This window comes from Mauremys mutica, chromosome 12, assembly GCF_020497125.1.
Source record: "Mauremys mutica isolate MM-2020 ecotype Southern chromosome 12, ASM2049712v1, whole genome shotgun sequence".
Lineage (NCBI taxonomy): Eukaryota > Metazoa > Chordata > Testudines > Geoemydidae > Mauremys > Mauremys mutica.
In genome coordinates this window covers 65765125-65782729 of record NC_059083.1, presented here as the reverse complement: position 1 = coordinate 65782729, position 17605 = coordinate 65765125, and the positions used below count along the sequence as shown (strand labels likewise).

General features: G+C 43.2%; 1 protein-coding gene across 10 annotated transcripts in view; it reads right to left on the bottom strand.

The window, feature by feature from the left end:
* TNRC6C (trinucleotide repeat containing adaptor 6C) overlaps window positions 1-17605 on the bottom strand; it is a 310753-nt gene that overhangs the window by 209341 nt on the left and 83807 nt on the right. For all 10 annotated transcript variants that reach the window (XM_044983142.1, XM_044983146.1, XM_044983143.1 and 7 more), the window contains exon 4: window positions 3541-3873. In XM_044983142.1, coding sequence (XP_044839077.1) covers window positions 3541-3873 — 333 coding nt within the window. The remainder of the gene's footprint in view (window positions 1-3540; window positions 3874-17605) is intronic.

The window sequence follows — 17605 nt, the reverse complement described above, 5'->3', positions numbered from 1 at the left end:
ATTCCTTATTTTTGTATTTCTGGATCATCATCATCTTAGGACAGAGAATGAACAAAACAAAAACAAGACAAAAATAATTGAGTTATTTCTTCTCAAGTATATAACTGTGAAACTACCCCAGAAATTCAACCGTGTCTGCTTTGTTCTGAGTACAGTACTTTCTGACTCCTAGCTACTCTGAGTTTGTTCTTTTTAGTTTGATATTGGACAAGAGCAACTGCATAAATCTTGTAGCATTTACCATTTCCTGTGGTCTAACATATGATAGTTGCCTCTGATATCTTTTTCAATACAACCACAAGGTACTTTGGAAAGAAATACCTCAACAACTTAGTCTCCTGTCTAAAAGATTTCTGTCAAAAACCTTAAGTTAATTGATTTTCATAATTAATTTGCAACAAAAAGTACGGTTAAGAAGTTTGGTGCTTTCACAGTCAAACAACTTGCATGACATGACCATAGCCTAAGAGTTCAAAAATCTTGAGTAGGGACCCTCCCCCCGCAAAAAACATGAGATTTTTTGAAAAGAATAAATCAGGTTTTAATCTAATTCCCCCCGCCTTCCCCAAATATGGGTGTGACAATTACAGAGTAAAAATTTAACTAAATACAGGCTGAGGCTCCCCAGACCCCAGTCTGCCTTGTTCCTTTGATTCCCACTTTGATAGGCTCCTTTAGCCCCCAAGAGCCACACTGCCCCCTGGCAGGCTCCAGCACCTGTCCTCTCTCTCCGGTTCAGGCCTGCACAACATGCGGCCTCTGGGCCGCATGCGGCCCGCATGGGCTCACTGTGTGGCCCGTGGGCAAGCAGCAGGGTGCGGCTGCTGGGTTTGCCCCCTGCCCGGGGGGCCCCCGCCTCACAGCCCCACGCGCACCGCGCTCCAACCACCCTAACACCCAGAACTGCATGTGTCTCCGTCTCCTGCTCCCCCCCGCCTGGCATACAGCGGGTGCGTCACTTCTGGGGCCTGCTGAGGCAGAGCCAGTAAGTGCCGAGCGAGGGGAAGGGCGCCTGGCCTGGGCTCAAGCCGCAGCTCAGGGGCAGGGGGGCCTGGACTGAGACCCCCTCTTCGGTTGGGGGCAGGACGGCACAGCGCTGGTTCGTCCCAGGGAGGCCTCCGTAATGATCGCGGGGGGTGGGTGGGGGTTGAACTGTCTGTGTGCAGCCAGGAAATCCCGGGGGGGGGGGGGAGAAGAGAGAGAGAGAGTGTGTGTGTTTTGCACCTGCCCTGCCCAGACTGCTGCCCCCCTCCTTGGTCCAGCGACATTCCCCCTCCTCCCCCCTCCCCCCCCCGGCTCCCTGTGTTTGTTTGTTGGACAGTCACATCCAATCCCTTCACACTGCCCCCCTTTCCCCTCCCCTTATTTCATGGGGGGATGACGAGCTGAGCGGGCGGGCAGTGGTGGCGAGGCTTTATACTTGGGACGGGGGTAAGGAGGCGAGCGGTGAGTTGGTGGCTGGAGGGGGGCATCCATTTTCAGTATTTTAATTTTTGGTACTGCTGTGTGCAGTAATATAGTGACCCCTGGGGGGTTGAAGAGGGGTGTGATGGTGGGGCCGAGCAGGGAGGGGGCAGGTCCTAATTTTACAACCATAAGAACTAGAAATGTATTCCTTTTTTAAAAATAAAGGTTGAGATTCTAATCTGATTAAATACCCCCAGAAGCTCAGAGTTTAAGGAAAATACCAAATGTTGTCAGGCTTGCAATAAGACCATGAGAGCTGGCAATACTGTTCTGCTCTGTCTGCTCCAGGGCTCTGCCATGCTCAGTATGTGTAGGAGTACTACTGTACTGCAGGCAGCAGCCACAGTTACAGCAAAATGGCCTTGAGCATCCAAAAGGGGAAACCACAGGCAGTTTGGGCAAAATTAAATCAGACCGCAATAGTAACATTCATGAAAATATATCAAATGTTGACAACACTGGGAGGGTATGTCTATACAACAGCTGCACAGATATGGCACTGGAGCTATGCTGCTCTAGCATAGATGTTTCCTAAATCAACGAAAGGGGTATTTCTGTTGATGTAGGTGTATCCACCTCTCTGAGAGGCAGTAGCTAGGTCGATGGAATAATTGTTCCATCAATCTAGATGTGTCTACAGAGGGGTTAGGTTATCCTAACTACGGGTACGTCCAGACTACCCGCCGAATCGGCGGGTAGCGATCGATTTTGCGGGGATCGATATATCACGTCTCATCTAGACGCGATATATCGATCCCCGAACGCGCTCCCGTCGACTCAGGAACTCCACCGGAGCGAGTGGCGGTAGCGGAGTCGACAGGGGAGCCGCGGACGTCGATCCCGAGCGGTGAGGACAGGAGGTAAGTCGGTATTCCCGTAGCTGAAGTTGCGTATCTTACCTCGACACTGCCCCCCAGTGTGGACCAGGCCTACGTTGCACAGGGCATACAGTTTTTCACAGTCCTGAGCAATGTAGCTAGGATGACCTAACTTTCAAGTGGGGACCAGGTCTGTCCCACTCTGCTTACCTTTTCAGGGTAAGACAAATACCTCACACAAGAATGCACCCTGCTTTGCCTGATAAATATATATGTAACAGGCATAGTGGAAAACAGAGTGACAGGTATCCATCAGAGACTCTGAACTAATGGATCACCACTGTGTGAATGAGATTTACAGAATCTCTAACAGGGAGTGGGAAGGGAGAAGCAAAATTGCCTCTTACGTCCTCACCAGTAGCTGGAGCGGACGAAGAAAGAGAAGAGGGAAGGTGGATGAGAGACCAACCTCTCACAAACTAGTCCCAATAGTTAGGAAGGTAGGTACCCTTCATGCTTCCATCTGAAGTGAAAATCGTGACTTTGCAGGAAGGTCCAAGGTATTCATTTAGTTTTCCTATGATTTTTGTTTCTTTCCATGTGGCTTATCAGGAAGCACAAGAGCAAGTGAATGTACCAAAAAACTGCAGTACAGCAAATGTGAAATTTACCTGTTTTTAACCTACACGCAAAAGCTATCTTAAAGAACATTATGGTTGCAAAGTCAAGCACTCAACATATAGGAAATTCCCAAATTAAGGTTGCCTGTGCAAGAATCTTAGGCTGTGCATAAAACATCTAGCACAATGAGGCCCTGATTCCTGCAGAAACAGAAATCTATTCACATGACGAAGATTTTTACCAGTGATACAAACAAAAAATAATATATTTTAAGATTCACATTTCATATCTCCCTTTCCTCTCTCATAGTAAGATTTTCAGTAAGATTCATCATACTGAGAACAGGAAAATAGTTGATAATGATTGCTGAACAAAAGGTTTTTTAAATTTTGGCATATATAAACATTTCTGAATTTGAGTCCTGAACCATAAAATTGCTAATGCATCTTCTTTCATGTTCTCTAAGGAAGAAAGAAATTGCACATCTTCAACTTACAACACTGTCATTGCCACAAATAATACTTGGCATTTCTTAGAGTAGTTTTGATCATAGTCACTTTAGTTACCAAAGGTAAAAGGCATAATTACACAGAGAATGAGTCTGCAGTGTCCCCAGTAGATGTGAACGTCTTACCTGTTTGGGTTTGGGTCTTACTGGGATGATGCTGTCCACCTGCTCCTGGCTGTGGAGGAGGACTTGCCCCTGCTTGTCCAGTACCTTGTGGTGGGCTTGCGCCGGTCAGAGTCCCGGTAGGCAGTGGTTGACCTCTCTTTAAGAGCTGCTTCTGTTCTTGCTGGCGGAAGCGTGGAGGCACCTCACGAGGCAGGTAACGGGATGCAGCTGGCTGCTGCCCATTAGCAGATGCACGCTTGCCATTGCTGCTGTTGGTAATAGTGCTGGTGGAAGTACTGGTACCGGTACCGGCAGGCTGGGGCTGGCTTAAACTGGTCTTAATAGGTTCTGGCACTGTATAAAATGAAAAATATCAGTTTAATCCAAGGAAGAATTAAAGATAATTTCTTCAAAATGAGTGGGTAAAAGAAATTATAAAATTTAATCTTTCTTTTAGAAATGCAAAGTAAACTATATACAATAATTATATACAAAATATATAAAGAAACTTCTATGGAGCAAAATGTCAACATTTATTTTAGGAATAAACAGTTTTATCAAAGTTTCTGTTAGGAGGGATAATAGTATAAAATTGACCAGTGCTTTTCCCTAAACAACAATCCTGAAGTAACAAACATAGGAATAAACAGGGTAATACCAAAATTACTTTACAAGATGAAGAGGTTACCCACCTTGTGCAGTAACTGTGGTTCTTCAAGATGTGCCCTCCTATGGGTACTCTACTGTTGGTGTATCCATATCCCTGCATCTCAGATCAGAGATTTTAGGTAGCAGTGTCCTTTTGACCCGCACGTGCACTCCCCGTTTGTGCCTTGCCTCGAGGCTATCTAGCACTGCGTGGACAAACCATCTACCCTCAGTTCCTTCTCTACTGCAGAGACACTTACTAAGAGCTCCAAAATAGAGGGGAGGAGGGCGGGTCATGGAGAACCCATAGGGACACACATCTCAAAGAACCACAGTTACAGCACAAGATGAGTAACCTCTTCTTCGAAGTGTCCCTATGAGTGCTCCACTGTAGGTGACTGTACGACATTGCCCCTTATGGAAGGGTGGGACTTCAGAGCTAAGTTTAGTACTGATGATAATACTGTGGATCCAAACACAGCATCTGATGCTGAGTCCTAGGTGATTGCATAATGTTCCACAAAAGTATGAGCAGATGTGCCCCACTAATAGCCCAAGTTGCTGCTCTGCATATTTCTGTGATGGGGACGTTTTTAATGAAGTAGAAACAGATCTTGTGGAATGAGTTTGAACTCCAGACAGAAGTTGAAGATTGCAGGTACAACAGCAATAGGTAATGCAGTTCGATATCCATCTAGAGTCTCTGTTTCGAGATTGAGGATCATTTAGACCTCTCTGCAATCAAAAGAAATAGTTTAGCAGATTTTCTGAAAATTATTGTTCTAACCAAATAGAATGCCGAAGCTTTCCTGACATGGAGTTTATGTAATATTGCTTCTCTCTTGGCACGGTGTGGCTTTCGAAAGAAGGTTGGGAGGTAAGTAAGTTGGTTTATGTGGTGTCAGTGTAATCTTATCCCTAAAAAAAATTGTGAAGGGTGGGTGTGCAATTAGAGACTCTATTTCCCTGATTCTCCAAGCCGAGGTGATGGCTACCAGAAATGCCATTTTCATAGACAGATGCATAACTGAGCACGAGGCCATGGGTTCAAAAAGAGGCTTTGTAAGGCACTTGAAAACCAAGTTAAGGCCCCACGTTGGTATAGGATGCCCGATTTGTAAGAGGTTTCCCATACCCTTGAGGAATCGTTTCATTGTAGGATGAGTAAATTTGGAGTAGCCGTCTATCTTATGATGAAAGGCTGTTATGGCTCTGAGGTGTACCTTTATTGAACTCAGAGATAATCCTGACTTTTTTAGATCTAGGATGTAGTCTAGTTACTAGCAGGAGGGGAGAGGATATGGGGGTAACATGTTTTGAGTCACACCAGATTTGGAATCTTTTCCACTTCTGCATATACATGTGACGAGTTATTATTTTTCTGCTATGGAATAACACCTCACATTCTCTGAACAGGAACTCTCCATGTTTTCAAACCACTGAGGAACCATACCTTGAGTCGGAGAGCCTGTGAATTGGGATGGCGGATCTGTCCAGCATTCTGAGAGGAGAGGTGAGGAAGGGACTGAAAAGTAATTGGCGGGCACATCGCTAACTGAGTAAGGTATGAGAACCACGTTTGTGTTGGCCATGTGCGAACTATGAGAATAACTTTTGTTCTTTCTTTTCTTACCTTGAGCAGAACCTTCAATATGAGAGGAATTGGAGGAAAGGCATAAAGGAGATCTGTGTTCCAATGAAAGAGGAAAGCATCTCGTAGCAAATGATGTCCCAGATCGGCTCTGGAGCAGTACTAGGAGCATTTTTTTTTCTGGTCCTGGCAAATAAGTCTATTTTTGGGACTCTCCAGTGCCAAAATACATTGTGGAGAACAACAGGGTCCATTTCCCATTCATGCTCCTGCGAGAATGTCCTGCTGAGAGTGTCCATTGTGGTATTCTGCACAGCCAGCAGGAAGGCTGCTGCTATGATGATGCTGTGCCAAATGCACCAATTCCATAGTTTCACTGCCTCTGAGCAAAGGGATGGTGATCTCACTCTTCCCTGGTGGCTTATGTAGAACGTACATGCTATGTTGTCTGTCATGACTTTTATTTATTTGTTCTTGATCAACGATAGGAAATGTCAACAATCATTCCTGACTCTGAGCTACAACAGGTTGATATGTAGTATTGATTCTAAGAGGAACCATTTGCCTTGAACTGTGTGATTGTCTATATGAGCCCCCCAGCCCAGTAAAGATGAGTCTGTTGTCAGTATCGATGTTGGAGGTGGCTGAGTGAAGGGGATCCCTGTGCAGACATTCTGCGGATCTTTCCACCATTTGAGAGAGTCTTTGACCATTGAGGGCACTGACAGCAGTTTATTCAATCTGTCTCTGTTTGGTGTGTATACCGTTTAGAGCCATGCCTGAAGGCAATGAGTGTGGAGCCTTACGTGACTTATTATAAAGGTGTTTACTGCCATGTGCGCCAATAGTAGCTGAAAGCAATTTCTGGCCAATGTCTGGGGGCTGATCTGAATGGCATCGATTAAGATGCTTAGGGTGCTGAACTTGTATAGTGGGAGAAAGGCTTTTGCCTTCACCACATTTAGATAGGCTCCTATGAATTCTAGATGTTACACTGGAGTCAGAGTCAATTTTTGAGTGTCAGTTGTAGTCTCACCTGCATGAATACATCTGTAGTCTTTTGCGTGGCTAACAGGGCTTCATCGAAGGATTCTGCCTTAAGCAGACACCCATCTAGATACAGATATATCAGGATTCCTAATCTGAGAAGACAGGACCTTTGAGAACACTCTTGGTGCAGATGATTGGTCAAATGGAAGTACCCTGTATTGAAAATGGTCTTGACCCGAAGTGAAACTCAGAAACCTCCTGTGGGATTGGTTGAACTACAATATGAAAATAAGCATCTTGTAGGTCAAGAACCAGTCTCCCTGGTCTAGAGATGGAATTATTATTGCTAATGTAACCATCTTGAATCTTTGTGCCTTTATGTATTTGTTTAGTGACTTCAGATCCAGAATGGATCTCCTTCCTCTGTTCTTTTTGGGTATAAGGAAGTATTTGGCGTAGAAACCCTTCCCTCTGTGTTGATTTGGAACTGGTTCTACATGACCAACGTTTAGGAGATGATTTATGTCCTGATGTAACAGGCACTCATGAAAAGGGTTTCTGAAGAGGGATGGGCAGGGAAGATGTGTAGGAGGGAGGGAGGTAAAGTGGATTCAATAACCATTGGAGACGATCTCCAGTACCCACTTGTCTGATGTTATCTTTTTCCAGTTTTATCGAAAAAAAACAAGGCAGAGTCCAAAAGGATGTAGATAACTCGAGTTTTGCAACAATTGATAGTGAGTGTGTGAGCTCGGGGCCTTGACCAATGTCTCAAAATTGATGTTTCGATGTTGAGGGATGTACAGTTGAAGTGGGGGGGGGGCTGTTAGCTTTTGGTTTTGTATTTATTGCCTTTTCCTCTGGGGTTTGTGGTGTCTCTGGAGTGGAGGGAACTGGGCCAGTCGAGATCTTGGTGATGCCTGTGATTTGCTGTACTTTATTTTCTGTGCAGGCATGTAGATCCCCAAGGAATGTAATGTGGCCTCTTGAGCCCTTAAGTGTGTAGAGTGAAGCATGTTTTTCCCTCAAAGAGTCTTCCAGTGTCATTTGGACTTCTCTTTGGAGGCCTGAAAGGTGAAGCCACAAAGCTCTCCTCATTACTACCGCAGTTGATATGGAGCGGGCAGCTGTATCTGCAGTATCTAATGTGGTTTATAGTGCTGTCCTTGCCACAAGCTGGCCCCCAGCACTGATGGCTTGGAAATGCTCTCTTTGATCATTTGAGACATGTTCAATAAAGGCACTGAATTTCACTAACTGATATTGATTATATTTTGCCATCAGGGCCTGATAATTCACCATCCTAAACTGCAGGGTTGCTGATGAGTATGATTTCCTACTCAATAAGCCCAGTCTTTTCCAATCCTTGTCATAGGGTGTTGATTTAGCGTGGTGCTGTCTCCCAGGATCAATTACAGCATCTACCACAGGGGAATTGGTGATAGATGGGGAAAAAAAGAAAGTCCACATCTTTAGAGGGGGCATAATATTTTTGTCTGCCCTTTTCCATGTGAGCGTTATCATGACCAGTGTTTGCCAAATGATTTTATATGGGTCTAGTAGGGCCTCATTGATCAGGGGTGTTATAAGAGCTGATGAGGACCTATGGAGTATGTCCAGCAGTTTGTGTTGTGACTCCTTTACTTCTTTGAGGGAGATCTAAAGTAAGTCTGCCACTCTCTTGGTGAGGTCTTGGAATTATTTGACGTCGTCTGCAATTGATGATGGAGGAGACATCACAGCTTCATCTGAATAGGATGATGAAATCTTTGTTGCTGGAGTAGTTTCTTTATCAAGTCGTGCCTCCTACTCCTCAAAGATCTCCTCTTGAGGATCATGGGGTCTAGAAAGAGAAGCTGAGGGAGATCATTTTCCTCTATCACTATGTAAGACACTTGAAGTCCTAGAGAACTGGTGTCTAGATGCCGCCCATTGGTCCCAATACAGCCACTGGGGTGGTGCAAAGGTCATCGCACCCAACATTGTTCATACCAAGTAGGCGGGCCTTGCCTGTCATGGCGACATTGTGGCTCTGCAAGTGAGTGTTTCTAGGTGACTGGTCCCTTGACATTGCCCTGGGGAGCTTTGAACTGAGACCGAAGATATGTTATCATTGCCCTATTCTTCTTCGCTCAATAGAGGTGGAGAAGATAAGGAGGCCCATGATGAGAGTGTCTTAGTACCGTGGGGAATTCAGGAGACTGAGATGGGGCCAGTACCACGATGCTGATACCAAGTAGCGATGATTCCGGCATTTGAGGCCAAGAGGTCCTTGGAGAAACAGAATTCCTGTGTTACCATGGTGATAATTGGTATCGATAGAGTCAGTCTAGAGTGGCCCGTCAGTGTCCAGGAAGTCAGCGGTACCTGTAGTCTTCTGTAGTCCAATGATTGGCCAGAAGATGGCGCTCTGGTGAAAGTGCTCGGAACCGAGGCTCTCCTTGTCTCCCGCAGTGCTATTTTAGAAGAGGTAGTCCGGTCTCTAATGCTTCTCTTGTCTGACAGTATTGATGCTTCTAAACCTGTGCCCCTCCGGTCTTTAGGCTTACTGCCAATACTGGAACTTGATGAGCCTGACGCCTCGTGGGTACCACATCGTGGTTCAGTCACTAGAGAGGTAGATGATTTTGCCAGGCATATAATCGCAGAACTGGAAGGGACCTCGAGAGGTCATCTAGTCCAGTCCCCTGCACTCAAGTCAGGACTAAGTATTATCTAGACCATCCCTGACAGGTGTTTGTCCAACCTGCTGTTAAAAATCCCCAACGATGGAGATTCCACCACCTCCCTAGGCACTCTGACAGGAAGTTTTTCATGATGTCCAACCTAAACCGCCCTTGCTGCAATTTAAGCCCATTGCTTCTTGTCCTATCCTCAGAGGTTAAAAACAATTTTTCTCCCTTCTCCTTGTAACAATCTTTTATGTACTTGAAAACTGTTATGTCCCCTCTCAGTCTTCTTCTCCAGACTAAACAAACCCAATTTTTTTCAATCTTCCCTCATAGGTCTTGTTTTCTAGACTTTTAATCATTTTTGTTGCTCTTCTCTGGACTTTCTCCAATTTGTCCACATCTTTCCTGAAATTAGGCACTCAGAACTGGACACAATACTCCAGCTGAGGCCTAACCAGCGCGGCGTAGAGTGGAAGACTTACTTCTTGTGTCTTGCTTACAATACGCCTGCTAATACATCTCAGAATGATGTTTGCTTTTTTTGCAACAGCGTTACGCTGTTGACTCATATTTAGCTTGTGATCCCCTAGGACTCTCAGATCCCTTTCCGCAGTACTTCTTCCTAGGCAGTCATTTCCCATTTTGTATGAATCTCTTTTTCCTGGTCAATTCTTCAGTCTGGGGACTTGTAGCTCTCTTTTTTGAGGTTTTATGAAAGGAATCAGAAGATTTCCTCTTTAAATACACTGGAGTTTAATGTCCTGTGGATGTTGATGGTCACATCAAGGATTGTTGCTCCAGAGAAGTCCTGGGTCAGAGGCTGGTCTAAGTACATTTTTCATCACAAGGAATCTGAGCTTCAGTTCACATCTCTTTCTTTTCCTCTATTTCTATTTCAGACACAAAGTACACTTTGGTGGTATATGGAATTCTCCTAAGCAGCAATTGCAGCATGAATGGCTGTCACTGACCAGAACAGCTTCTCTGCAAAAGAGACAGTATTTAAACCCGGGGGAGCTGGGCATGCCCTTTCTTGGGGTTCGTTCCGCGCCCCCAAGGGGAGAAGATAACAAAATCAGTAAGGAGACGGAAATAACTGTTTTCGAAAGCCACAAAAAATGTTTTAGAATAAAAGAAAAAGGAAAGGGAATAGTATTAATCTAGATAACAAACCCTACTAGCTATTCTGTAAACTAAAATGAAATTTAGAAATTAATCATCTCTCAGATTCTGCTAATGGTCCGTTGCAGGCCAAAAGCAGTTGAGAAGAAACTGAGGATGGTTTGCCTGTGCAGTGCTAGACAGCCTTGAGGCAAGAAACGAGACAGAGAAAGCGCATGTGCAGACTGAACAGACACTGCTACCTAAAATGTCCGATCTGAGGTGCAGGGACACAGATACATCTATAGTGAAGCACCACAGGGACACTACTCAAAGAAAAAATGTGGCCTCCTCAAACTTTAATACATGCTTAAATATATATAATAACTCTAACGATAGCTAAAAATATAAAATGATGCTTAAATACAATTTATAAATTGGATCAAAACCATAACATAGGCCCATGTACACACCAGTTAATATAGTCTCATGTATTTTTGTAACTGAGCACATCAAAAACTCAATTCTGCCTCATGTACATGCTGCCCTTCACCCAGCATCTTGGAAATGAGCTGCGCATGCTCATGCGCCCACCAGTGTTCATCTCCTACTGTAGGATAAAATGAGCCCTAAATATTCACTGAAATTCATATTTTTTTTTATATATATATATATATACACACACACACCCCACATATATATGTATATACATACACACACACACACACACACACACCTCTACCCCGCTATAACGCAGTCATGGGTAGCCAAAAATCCCTACCACGTTATAGCTGAAACCCCATTATATCGGGGTAGGGGCGGCAGGGCTCTGGCGGTGATTTAAAGAGCTCTGGGCTCTGGCCACTGCCCAGGGAGCCCGTGCCCTTTAAATCACCAGTGAGTCCCGCTGCCACAGCCCCGGGGTAGCAGCGGCAGGGCTCTAGCGGGATTTAAAGGGCCTGGGGCTCCACGCAGCAGCCGGAGCCCCGGACCCTTTTAAGCGCCGCCCGAGCCCCGCTGCTGCCGCCCCGGGGTAGCGGCGGCAGGGCTCCAGTAGTGATATTAAGGGCCTGGGACTCCTCATAGCAGCTGGAGCCCCAGGCCCTTTAAATCGCCGGCAAGCCCCGCTGCCGCAGGCCTGGGGTAGCGGTGGAGGGGCTCCAGCGGTGATTTAAAGAGCTCCAGGCTCCAGCCGCTGCGGGGAGCCCGAGCCCTTTAAATCGCCGGCGAGCCCCACTGCCGCAGCCCCAGAGTAGCAGCAGCAGGGCTCCAGCTCTGATTTAAAGTGCCCAGGGCTCCCTGCAGCAGCCGGAGCCCTGGACTCTTTGAAGCGCCACCGAAGCCCTGCTGCTACCGCACTATACGCGAACCCGTGTTATATCGGGTTGCGTTATAGTGGGGTAGAGGGGTGTGTGTGTGTATATTATATATATAATATATAAACATAACTCAGGAATGTATACTTGGGAAATGCAGACAAAACATTCATTTCACTTTAACTCTCTACAACTGTGTGTAACCGGAAAAGTTTCCTGGATTTTTAAATGAGTTTAAGTGAAAGCTAGATCCCTGGTAAAGTAAGGCTGTCCTAAAACAATAAATAAAACAGCAAATATAAAGTTGCTTAAAGTAAAATTGCTTTACTATTGTCCACAACCAAGGAATTAAATTACAAAGACAAAGATTATTCAGACTATTCTACAACTGTTTTATCTATAATGGTCAGAGTAAGATACAGATGCAGCGGTGCTTTGCTTTAATACCTAATTTCAGAATTCTGTTAAATAACCTGCTATCACTGAAGCGAAGAGAGAGAGAGAGAGAGAGAGAGAGAGAGAGAGAGAGAGAGAGAGAGAGAGAGAGAGTGTGTGTGCGTGCACTGAAAAGCAATTTCAAGGGAATAAATCAGCTCTCTATTTTTTTTAAGTTACCAAATAAATAACTCTGGATTCCATTTTAAGATGTACTTGCACATACCTTGTACGTGTCTGCATTCATGTGTATGTATGTGCAGTTTGTTTAGAAACTGATCATGCATACATAATGAGAACATGTTTTAAATTATGAGGTCTGTTTTAAACACATGAATAGGACATATTTATTCAGTTATTTCATTTGGTTGGAAAGAATAAATTACATGTATTCTACGTACGCAGACCACATTTCTCTGGATTTTTTTTTTGCACTTTCATACAAAAATGCCAAGTTTGCCGATCACTCTACTAATTCATAACTAAGAGCACATAGTTCATAACAACATATCCAATGTTTTACAAAATCAACAGTTGTTTTTCTATGCATAGTTCTAAGTCAAGGACATTTTTCTAAATAGTAGTCTAATATAGTAGTCCAAAAACCATTTCTAGTCATAGGATTAAGTTTAAAATTCACTACCCTATTTTCTATACAAAAGCCATACATCATATTTTGCACTTTTGAAGATATTTTGCAGGCACACAGAAGGGAATGGCTGTAAGAATAATAATCAACAATATATGTATTGACAATACCAAATTAGTTTTTTTCATATCATGAATAGTAGCAGAGACCTTTTTTCCTTGCTGACTACAATAGGAGAGATATTCTATTTAAACTGCAGAGTTGATACAAAATAGATGTTTTCCATGCAGTACAAGTGAATATGGATTTGTTGAATTAGTATCAACCTGCTAAGAGTATCTTCAATTTGAGTGATAAAGATATTGCCTTGTGAAAGAGAAGTACTGATTCTCCAATGTTTGTGTTATCTTACATTTTCTGGGCATCAGATGGATAGACCAAGGCACAGTATGACAGCACTATAGAAAGAGCACTAGCTTCTATAAATGTACTGAGTAGTTCATAGGATAGTCAGAAAAGATCTGAATGTATCTTATATACTTCAGAAATAAATGTACATAAATAAATAATCCTTGTACTTAAACTTTAATGCTCTCCACAAATCTTTTACATTTAAATCACTGAATCAGTTTCACTTGTGGTTTTTACGGCTATCCCCACTTTTATCTCCTCCTTGATTACCAGTTTCTAAATTTAAACCAAAAACTTCCCCCTAGAAATACCAGTTAAGTAAGCATAATACTAAATTCTCAAAATCATGAAAAATTCTCAGTATCCTCTGTGTGGGAAATACACATTGCCAATCTTTGAGCCATTTATTTCACAGTTACTATAACAAATCTCTCTTCTGTACAGCTGATAAGACAGTCCTCTCTTTAGCGAGGGCAATGGCATAGAGTACTCATTTAGACTTTGAATTATAAGCAGGCTTTGCCGAATTCAATATATATATATATATATTTTTAACCATTTCAATGGATAGTAGCTATGTTTATTTTAAGCATTTTTCAGATTTTTATAGATTTAAATGTTCATAGTTGTGGAAATTATAGCGAGTCAGACAATTATTTAATTATCGTAAACACAGATTCAAAAAATAACCATTAAAACACAACCACACGTCAAAATATACAAAGTAGATTTCCTTAAATCAAACTAAGTTTTCAAGAAACATTTTTCCTACTTTGCCTATCTGTAAATTTTGATAATCATCAATTGCAATATTTTCTCATCAGTTTGTGTTTGTACAGTGAAACTGACATTTACTGAAAAATCTAATCCTTCCAACCCTAGATATAAGCCATTGTGTATGTCTGATCAGCCCATTGTCTTAAGTTTAGTCACTTCTCCTAACGTTTGGTGAGATTCCACATAAATATATAACCGTCACATTGTTTACAGCCATGATGCTTTGACCTGCAAATAATTTTACATATTTTTAATCTAATAATTCAGGAAACAAAAAACTACTTCAAAATTGATCCAAAAGCTTATTATGTGGACATACTAAGCCTTTGTTTTCTGGCTGTCTTTAACCAAATCTTTTTACTTATTTATATTAGCCATTTGAGCATATCCCAATCTTGCTGTGCATCTAAATCCTGTACTCCAGATTTATATCTGACATGTCACATGTACTAATCTTACCTGAAGTAATGAGGCCAAAACTCACCCAACTGCACCAGATTCCACCAACAATGACTGGCACAGAATTCTTAATAGTGTAAAGTCTACTAGGAAGGGGCCCATAGCTGTGACCTCCACTTTGATGGGGGAATAGGATGCTGAGGACCAGCGTAAGACCAAGAGAGTGATATTAGCCAAGGAGAGGTTTTGGCTTGTAGCTGGGAAATGCACTGATTCAGTGAAGTCATTGGGCCGCCTCTGCAGAACAGGCAGGAAATTTCTTTTGGTTAATCAGAAAAACATTGACTAAACTGATAAATCATGGTTTGCTTAAAACAGAACCTACACACTTCACAGCAAGCCCATGCCCATGATCAGCCCCTATGTTTTGGCTTTTGATTTTAGCCATCCTTGGAAAGTCTGCTATGTATCCATATTGTAAACTAGAGTTGAAAACGCTGCATTTAAATATACAGGACAGATCTCAGATGTCCCTAATGACCAGGGTTTTGGGGACTGGGGAGGAGAAAAGGGGGGGCAGCACAGATGGGATGTGTCAGGGGAGGGCTTAGCCCTCTGCCTGCACTAGGACCAAGAAATCTGCCCTGACAGCTGTTGCTCTGTCCCAATATGCAGTAGACCCATCCCTTCAACCCAACTTCCCTTCAGCCCAGCTCCCCGTGCAACCGGATTCTGTGCTGCTGCCTCCTGACTCAGCTGAGAGCAGCTACCTTGCCTGCTGTATACAGAGCCTTCCTGACTGACAACAACCCCTACAGCCCTGCCTCCTATTGTACAGGCCAACCAATCAGAATTTTTTTAATGATGGAAGACGCGGCCAATGAACTCTGGCTGTTTCATCCTCAGCACATGTATATGTGCCCACAAAAGGGGAGGGAGCAGGCAGAGGACAAAATACAGGATAAAAGGCATCCTGTACTGAATTAGTCCGGGACAGGCAATTTTTCATTTAAATAAGGGATGCCTCTTACAATACAGGACGACCCTACATTGGCAACCCTACAGTGTAAACAGTGTTTAGGTGTCATAAGAGTTTTGAGAGCACTTTCAATGACCAAGTGCTGCTTTTGCATATGTAAAATAAGTTAATATGTTTGAAAAGTGATAGGAATCATCAATACACCCCTCACTATTATGTACTAGCAGCTGAAAGTCCCTGCTGTCACATGAGAGCAACTTGTAAAGTTGTGTATAAAAAAGGCTGAAAATGGCTGAGAACTTGAAAACCAGATAGTAACACACCACGAATACCAGTGATTATTCAATGTAGTGACATTCTAAACAGAAAGAACCCTCACCATGCTTGTAGCTGTTTTCTAACACATCACACTGACGCAAACAGACGTTGTTCACTGACGACTACCCTCTGACCAGATTTGATAGTGGTCTGAGGGCTATGCACTTCACTGATAAGGCACCGACAAACTGGCTTGGCAAGCTCGTATCCAATAAGGTTTCAGAGAGAGACAGAGTGACAATCCCAGAATCTGACTATATAGATATTATCATAACACCAAGTAGCCCCAGTCATGGACCAGGACCCCTCTGTTGCTGTGCAAATACATAAAAAGACAGTACCTGCCACAAAGAACGTACAATCTAAATAATTTCTAAATAAATTTCAATATATAGGAAAAAAACTCTTGCGCCTTTTCTAAAATGCAAAAATCCATTTTAAAAATCAACACCATCTTCTCAGATCCCGCAACTGAAAATTTTATGGGGAAAGAGAAAGCTATGAAAAAACAGAATAATGCCTCTTCAAATATGAATAAAAAAACCCACATTCATCACTTGTATGCAAATACTTTTGTTTTTACAGCATAAATCATTTTTAGTTTCATCAAGTTTCCCACATGATCCAAAATATTTTCATTTTAATGCATCTCACTACATTACTGTAGATTTTAGCATTCTAGCTGACCTTTAAGAAGCTTACAGTGTACAGTATGAATTAAATTGGTTCTCTCACTTGACTGTAGTCCCTGAGGAAATGAATTTCAGGAAAGCTCTCTGCAGAAGTACTGCTGTTAGAAAAAGCATAGCTTCTACTTGTTAACAATAGACACTGTACAGGCAGCTATCAAACGTACTATACAGAGAACATGAAAAAGGTCACAGTACTTCTACCTGCCATCCTGCCTTTGAGAAGGCTACCTCATTTAAGACTTACCTGTACTCAGAACTTGTATCTAAATGCTTGTCTTTTCAAACTGATCTGATAAGCTGCCTAGCTTTGGTGATTGAGATGATCAAAAGAACATGTACTATATTATTAATTTCAAAGTTCTGTACAAATTAACTAATCCCTTATAGTACCCCTGAGAGGAAAGTATTCCCATTTTATACAGATGTGGACCAGACACAGAAAGGTTAAGAACTTGATTTTCACAGGTGGCTGAGTACTCAGAACTCCAGTGGAAACTGCAGGTTCTTAACTCCTCTGAAAATCAAGCTCTAAATGACTTTGACCAAGGTCACAAAATGATGCAGGGGCAGAGCAGAGATTAGGGCTCTTGGCTCACTCAGTACTCTTGAAACTATTCTAGGGGTACGTCTACACTACCCGCCACATCGGCGGGTAGCGATCGCTCTATCGGGGATCGATTTATCGCGTGTAGTGTAGACATGATATATCGATCCCCAATCGCTCTCCCGTCAACTGCTGAACTCCAGCTCAGTGAGAGGCGGAAGAAAAGTCGACAGGGGAGCGGCGGCTGTTGATCCCACGCTGCGAGGACGTGAAGTAAGTGATTCTAAGTCTAAGATACGTCAACTTCAGCTACGCTATTCTTGTAGCTGAAATTGCATATCTTATATCGATTTCCCCCCTCCTCCTCCAGTGTAGACAAGGCCTAAGAGTATGTCTCCACTACCAACGTTAAAGCGCTGCCGCAACTCCCTTTAACGTGGCTGTGTAATCACAGCACCAGTGCTGGGAAAGAGCTCTCCCAGAGCTGTAAAAAACCCACCCCCTACGAGGGTAGTAGCTCCCAGCGCTGGGAGTGTGGCTCCCAGTGCTGGTACACTGTGACTTTATAGCGCTGAAACTTGAATCGCTCAGGGGGGTGTTTATTCACACCTGAGTGAGAAAGTT